The 7,004-nt window shown below is 66.7% G+C and overlaps 2 protein-coding genes across 2 annotated transcripts in view; both read left to right on the forward strand.

The window, feature by feature from the left end:
* Positions 1-849: 849 nt before the first annotated feature.
* Positions 850-3,447, forward strand: PFL1_01462 (uncharacterized protein; the record flags this gene model as incomplete). Its single annotated transcript, XM_007878964.1, has 1 exon — positions 850-3,447. One exon carries the CDS (start codon positions 850-852, stop codon positions 3,445-3,447), a length of 2,598 nt encoding a protein of 865 aa, XP_007877155.1.
* Positions 3,448-4,288: 841 nt separating this feature from the next.
* PFL1_01463 (uncharacterized protein) overlaps positions 4,289-7,004 on the forward strand; it is a gene marked incomplete at both ends in the record, with an annotated part of 3,547 nt that continues 831 nt past the window's right edge. Inside the window, one exon of the mRNA XM_007878965.1 lies at positions 4,289-6,901. Coding sequence (XP_007877156.1) covers positions 4,289-6,901 — 2,613 coding nt within the window. The remainder of the gene's footprint in view (positions 6,902-7,004) is intronic.

Below are 7,004 nucleotides of genomic sequence, written 5' to 3' on the forward strand. Positions count from 1 at the left end.
CTCTCTCTCTCTCGCGCGCGCGCGCAACATTACCTGCTGCCCTTTGCCTTCCCTCGCAACCCCCCTATACCAGCGAGCGCCGCCCTTTGAGGGCGTTCGCCACGGCTACCTGGACCCCGTATACCTTTCCACCCCAGCCCTCGCCGCCATCGGCAAGCCTGGTCTGCCGTCATTGTATCTGTGCCGTGCTCTATTCTACACTCTGTCCCAGCCTAGGCTATCCTGGCCTCGTCCAGCCTATCCCCGCCCAGCCCAGGCGTTCCTGCCGACAAGCTGCCTTTGTCGTGCTCCCGATCTCCGCCCTTCTTTAGTGTACCTGTCTCCTTCGAGGGGATCCGCGCGGAATCCAAACCAAACTGTCGCGTCGCACCAGTCTGCGTCAGCGTTGCCTTCTTGGAGCTTGCCGCTGCCATTGAGAGAGGGAGAGGGGGGAATGGGGTGGGGCCGGAAAGCCTGCGCCGCTGTGGGGCTGCAGCCAGAGCGAGGGGCCGCAGCCCCAGGACCGAGGGCGTCCGTGCGCTTCGCTCCTGCGAGTCGCCTCCACACCCTCACTCAGCCGTCGACCGCAGACGCTTTCCTGCGCCACCACCACCACCACCACCACCACCATCATCATCGCCATCACCACCCTGCCACTCTCTCGACCCACAAAGTGATCCTGCTCGATAAGGATCCCCGCTATCCGCCGCCTGCCGACCTCGTCGCCGGTCCAGTCGCCGTGGCCCTGCGCATGACCCTCGACGATCTCTTGGTCCAGGCGTGACCGCCGGGTCTTCCAGCCAGGACTTGCACCCTCCCCCCTCCTCTCGATAGACGAAACGCAATAGAGCGCCTCTGAATAAGACACGGATGTCTTCGCGCCAGTACGCCCACCCCAGCATCGGCGGAAGCAGCAGCAGCAGTGGCCCTGGTGACGATCTCGACCGGCGCCAATCTAGAAACCCTCTCCGACAGCAGCAGCAGCAGCAGCAGCAGCAGCAGCCACCGCGATCAGGCAACACCATGAGCGGCTACCACCTTCGCTCCCGGGCTGGCGGCCTTCTCGCCTCGGGATCCAACTTCCTCGCCACCAGGGACTGGCAGGGCATGGCCAGTACGGTCAAGCAAAAGGTCGCCGATGCCGGTGCCTACACACAGCAGCAGTCACACCGGCAGTCCTTCCAGCAGGATCCAAGCGCCCGGCAGAGGAACGGTCCACGCAGGTCGATGAGCACCTCATCGACCGCCACGAACCCCGCCTTCCGGCCCACCCAGCCCAACGAAGGCCTAACGAGCCTCAACGCGCTCAAGCCGGGACAGGAGAACCCAGTCCTGCTGCCCGGATGGGCGCAGCGCAACGTCGCGCGCGACCGCCATCCGCAGAGCTGGTCGGCCCCCGACGCCCCCGAGGATCTCGAGGACGGCGAGATCGAGCTGCAGATCTCGATCGATGGCTTCGTCGCCAAGACGCTCGACGCCCCCACCCGCAGCCAGCGCCTCTTCAACCAGATGGCCCGACAGCTCGCTGCGCTGCCTCGCCTGCCCTCGACCGCCCTCGATAGCCAGATGTGGGACAGCAGCACCACGCTGACCGAAGAGCCGCAAGATTTGGCCGCAGGCACCTCATCAACCCCACAGCAGCAGCAGCAGCAGCAGCCGTCGCCGTCGCGCGAAGATGAGCCGGCGAGTTTCAGGGACAAGGCCATCAGCAAGCTAATGGAGGGCGCCGACGAGGAGACGCTCGTCAGGCTCATGGAGAACCTGGGCGCATTCCCCACCGAAGTTTCGAGCGCCGAGGCCGCCTCGAAGCTTGAAGGCAGGACGCTCCACGGACCACACTCGCAGCGCAAGGACACGGCAGACGCGGCGGCAGCCAAGCCGTCGTCGACCGCCTCCGCCGCCGCCAGCAGCAGCAGTCAACTCGATGTACCCGGCGGCTTCAGCAGGCCGAGCCGGCAGAACACGGCGTCGTCGACGTCGTCGAGCGCCAGCACGCTCGGCGGCTCGCTCTTCTGGGCGGACCGCACCGCCGAGGAGCTGCACCGCCTCCACCGCAACCTGGGAGAGCGCCTCCGCGCCTACTGGATCTACCGCTCCACGCACAAGGACGTCAACATCGAGATCTCTCCCGTCGTCCGCGGCGAGGCGCTGCGGTCCTCTGGAGGCGAGCGGGTGCTGCTGGCGGCAACGCGCCTGACGACCGACTCGACGGGCCAGTTCTCGCACCGCCTGGTGGTACCGTGGCACATGATCTCGGGCTTCTGCAGCTTCCACTCGTCGGTCGCGCCGCGCGACATTGACGGGGTCGAGATCCGCGCCGTGCTGCCGTCGCCGTCGCCGTCGCGGATCTTGGAGCCGGGGACGGGGGCGCCGACGGGCAACGACGACGACGACACGCGGGCGACGCCGTGGCTGCGCTACCCGCTCACAGAGGACGGCCACCGCAAGGTTCGCGTCATCTCGGACATCGACGACACGGTCAAGCAGACCGGGGTGCTGCTGGGCACCAAGCGGATCCTGCGCAACGTATTTGTGCTGCCTTTTGAGGAGGTCGAGGTGCCGGGCGTGGCGGCGTGGTACCAGTCAATGGTGTCGATGGGCGTGGGGCTGCACTACGTGACCAACGCCCCGCTGGAGCTGCACCGGCTGGTGAGCGACTTTTTCGCCGCCGTCAAGCTGCCGTTCGGCCACCTGACGCTCAAGCACTACCCGAGCGGGACGCGCAGCCTGCTGGCGAGCTGGCTCGAGCCGGCGGGCGAGCGGAAGCGGGCCAACGTCGTCAAGATCCTCGACGAGTTCCGCCAGTCGCAGTTTATCCTCATCGGCGACTCGGGCGAGCTGGACCTCGAGCTGTATACGGCGCTCGCCGCCGAACGCCCAGGCCAGGTGCGCGCCATCTTTATCCGCGACGTCAGCTCGCCGCGGCCGGGCGACGCCAGAAGTCCGACGTCGACTGCGGTGCCGCCGCTGTCGTCGTCTTCGGCGTTTGGTGCGGGGCTGCCGGCGACTGGCTCTGACGCTGACGCTGTCGGTGGAGCGGGGAGCGGGGGAGCAGGTGAGACGCTCTCCAAGCCTCCGGCGGCCGCACTGCCGCCGTTGCAGGATGGCGTCGAGCCTGCGCTGGCGGGATCCGCTGGCGGCGGTGTCGGCGAGGGAGCGAATGGCGACCTGAGCTTTTTCCAGCCGTCGTATCCTCCGTTGGACCCCTCGGCGGCAGCAGCAGCGGCGTCGTCGGCATCGTCGTCGTCGTTGCCGCTGTCGTATCCGGCATTGGCGTCGAAGCCGGGCGGACTGAGCGATGCGGACCTGAAGCGCAAGCAGGCGTTCCAGTCGCGGCTGCTGCGGGCCACGTCGAAGCTGCCGCGCACCACCGTCTTCCGGCTCTTCTACGAGGGCGGCGACGTCGAGTCCGAGGCGCTGCGGCTGGTCCGCGAGCTCCAGAGCGGCACCCGGCCCGCCGACAGGTAGCGCAGCCGGTGATGGGGGCAGAGAGTTGTCGAGAGTGGCGGGACGGGTGGGCAGGGGGTAGATACATAGATAGATGCGGGCGTGACGCGGGTTGACGCGCAGTCGTGGTCTCATTCAATATGTGGCGCGTTATATTGTTGGCCTCGTTTCGATGACGGGCGCTAGGCTCGCTTGCGGCGGCTTTGCCCCTCGGTCACCGCATGGCCTGGCCAGGCCGCGCGGAGAAATTCGAGCACCGTGCGCCCGCCCAAATTTCCGGGGTGGCAGCCACCCACCACCAGCAGCAGGCGGGCAGAGGGGCAGGCAGGCAGGCGGGCAGGGCAGCTTGGCAAGGCTGTGTGGCTGCGTCGCCGGGCAGCCAGAGAAGAGAGAACAAGGCAGGGCAGGGCAGGGCAGGCAGGGGAAAAATCGATCGAGGGGACCAAGCGCATGCTGCACGCTTTCCACCTGGGCGTCCTCGCCTGGCCTGGCCTGGCCACCTGCCTCACCACCGTCCTTCGCTCTTGACCACCACCACCACCACCACCTCAAGCTGGCCAGCCAACCCACCGCCCTTTGTCTCTGGCCCGCACTTACCTTGTTCCCGTCGGTCGGTTCTCCCCTTGCGCATCGTCGTACTAGACGGGGGAATACGTCTGCCATCTGCCTGGCGCAGATCGGCCCCGCCTGGACCTTCGCTCGCACGCCTTTCGCACTCGCACCGACTCAAGCACCATAGACCAACCGGCGCCTTTTGCATCCACTCACCGCCAGTTCCGATCCCTGTCCTCGCATCGTCCGCAGCGGTCTCGCCCTCTGCGTCCGCCATCGCTCGGCCACCACCCGGCCACCGCCGCCCAGCATGGACCCGTCCAAGTCTCACGAGTCCTTCTCCGACGCCCTCCGCGCCACCGCATCGCCGCCCTACGAAATGCCCACGGAAGGCCTGCCCCCCATCTACGCCAGCCGCACCAACCTCGCCAGGCTCGAGGGCGCCAGCACCAGCGACGTCAACCTCGACGCCAAGGGCAAGCGTGCCTCGCCCACCAGCGCCGCCGCCGATGCCGACCTCGCCGCCGGCTCCAGCGAGCCCATCTCACTCTCGCGCTCCAGCACCGGCCCCAACCGTATCAACATCTCGGACCCGCTCGCCGACTTCCGCGCCCGCAACCTCGAAAAGCCAGAGGGCCTCGGCGACAACTCCGACTACCCTCCACGCGAGACCAACCGCCTCCCCAGCGGAGGCAGCGGAGGTCCTGGAGGAGCGGGGGCCGGTGCGGGTGCGGGCGCAGGCGCGGGTCGTCCACCCACGGCTCCCTTTGGCCGCCCGCAGCTCATCCGCCGCGACAGCGACATGTCGAGCGAGGGCGACCAGGACTACGACGACTTTGACTGGAGCGACGAGGAGGACGTCGAGGAGGCCGCCCGCTTCGAGCGCGAGCAGGCAAAGGCGGTTCGCATGGGCCGCCTGAGCGTATGGAAGATCGTTCGCTTCCTTGCCACCACCTTTGTCGGCAACCTCATCGTCTCGCTCATCCTCATCGTCCCCGCCATCGTCATCCAGTTTGTCTACCGCCCGCAGGGCGCCAGCTCCGACGCCGACGCCGCGCACCGCGACTATGTCGCCGACAATGTCCAGGCGTGGTTTATCTGGGCTGCCTTCAACCTCCACGTCGAGTGGTGGCTCCACATCTTTGTCGAGCTCTTTCCGACGTTCGTGCTCGGCGTCATCCGCCTGATCTGGGGCAGGCCCAGCCAGAGGGTGCTCAGCCTCGCCGAATACTTCAACGCCATCAAGGGCTACATCAAGCCCGTCTTCTACGCCGCCCTGAGCTGGGGCTCGTGGGCCATCATCTTCACCAGCATCTACGGCCTCTACAACCGCAGCGACCCGCAGAACGGCCGCGCCGCTTACCTCTACCGCATCTACCAGATCATCGAGTTCGCCTTCTTCTTCATCCTGGTCATCTGCGCCGAAAAGATCATCATCAAGTACATCGCCATGTCCTTCCACCGTAGCGCCTATGCCGAGCGCATCGCCAAGGTGACCAAGTCGCTCAAGGTCTTCGACTACCTCCGCGACCACAAGCCCAAGCACAAGGGACGCGACAACAACTCGACCTTTGGCATCCCTGCCCGGCCCACCAACCGCGGCTCGCCCACCGTCAGCGGCGCCGCCACGCCCGTGTTGCCCACTGAGTTCGGCAACGGCAGCGGCAACGTCACCGACAGCGAAGGCGCGGCGCACCGGCCCGGCAGCGGCGGCGGCGGATCCGGCACCTCGACGCCCAAGCACAGCTGGCTCAAGAAGCACAGCAAGAAGCGGCCCGTCCAGGGCTCGCTCGGTGGCGGCGCCACCATCTCGGCGGCGCTGCCGATCCCCGCTGCGGGGGAGGCGCCGGCCCGCGGCGATGGACGCTCGCGGATCATTGCGCGCGCCACGCGCGGAGGGCGCTCGATCAAGACGACGGCGTCGCAGGCGAGCACGCTCGCGCGCGTCGCCATGAACGACCCCTTTGGCCTGCTCAACAACGAGACGCTGGGCGTTGGCACCGACGTCAACAGCCCGAGCGAGGCCAAGCGGCTGGCGCGCGGCATCTTCCTTGCCTACCGCGGCTCGCACAAGCGCAGCTACCTGATCCCCTCGGACTTCAACGTGGCGTACAAAGACCCGGAGGCGGCCAAGGATGCCTTCGCCGTGTTTGACCGCGACGGCAACGGCGACATTTCCCAGACCGAGATCAAGAACACGGTGCTGCAGGTGTACAAGGAGCGCCGCTTCCTCAGCCGCTCGATGCACGACGTCAACCACGCCGTGGGCCAGCTCGACGCCATCATGCTCGTGCTCGCCTTTGTCGTCATCCTCTTCATCGCGCTCGCCATCTTCAACGTCGACATCTCGAAGCTGATCTCGACCGTCTACTCGCTGGCCATCGCCTTTGCCTTTATCTTCAAGTCGTCGGCCGCCAACGTGTTTGACTCGATCATCTTCATCTTTGTCACGCACCCCTTCGACACGGGCGACCGCATCTCGATTGACGGCTCCGTGTTTGTGGTCAAGAAGATGTCGCTGCTGTCGTGCCTGTTTGTCAGCGACCTCAACCAGGACGTCTACATCGCCAACACGATCCTCGCCGCCACCAGCATCGTCAACATGCGCCGCTCGGGCTACATGTGGGAGAGCATCGCCGCCCAGTTTGCCTACGACACGCCCCTCGAGAAGCTCGACGCCGTCGAGGCCGACATGATCCACTGGCTGCAGACTGAGCCCGAGCGGCTCTTTGTGCCGAGCACCGCCATTGTGCCGCAGTCGATCGACTACATGAACTCGTTTGAGTGCACCATCGGCATGACGCACGCCGACAACTGGCAGGACTGGGGCCGCCGCTTCTACCGCAAGAATGCCTTTTTCGCCGCCTTCTGCTTCTACTGCAAGAAGCACGGCATCCGCTACGCCAACTCGGTGCAGCCGGTCGTCTACTGGACCGACGACGCGGCGCAGCTGCCGCCCAGCTACGACGGCAACGGCGGCGACGATGGCGAGGAGGACGGCCGCCAGGGCCTGGCGCCGGGCGACG

Source organism: Pseudozyma flocculosa, assembly GCF_000417875.1.
Source record: "Pseudozyma flocculosa PF-1 unplaced genomic scaffold scaffold00003, whole genome shotgun sequence".
Classification (NCBI taxonomy): Eukaryota; Fungi; Basidiomycota; class Ustilaginomycetes; order Ustilaginales; family Ustilaginaceae; genus Pseudozyma; species Pseudozyma flocculosa.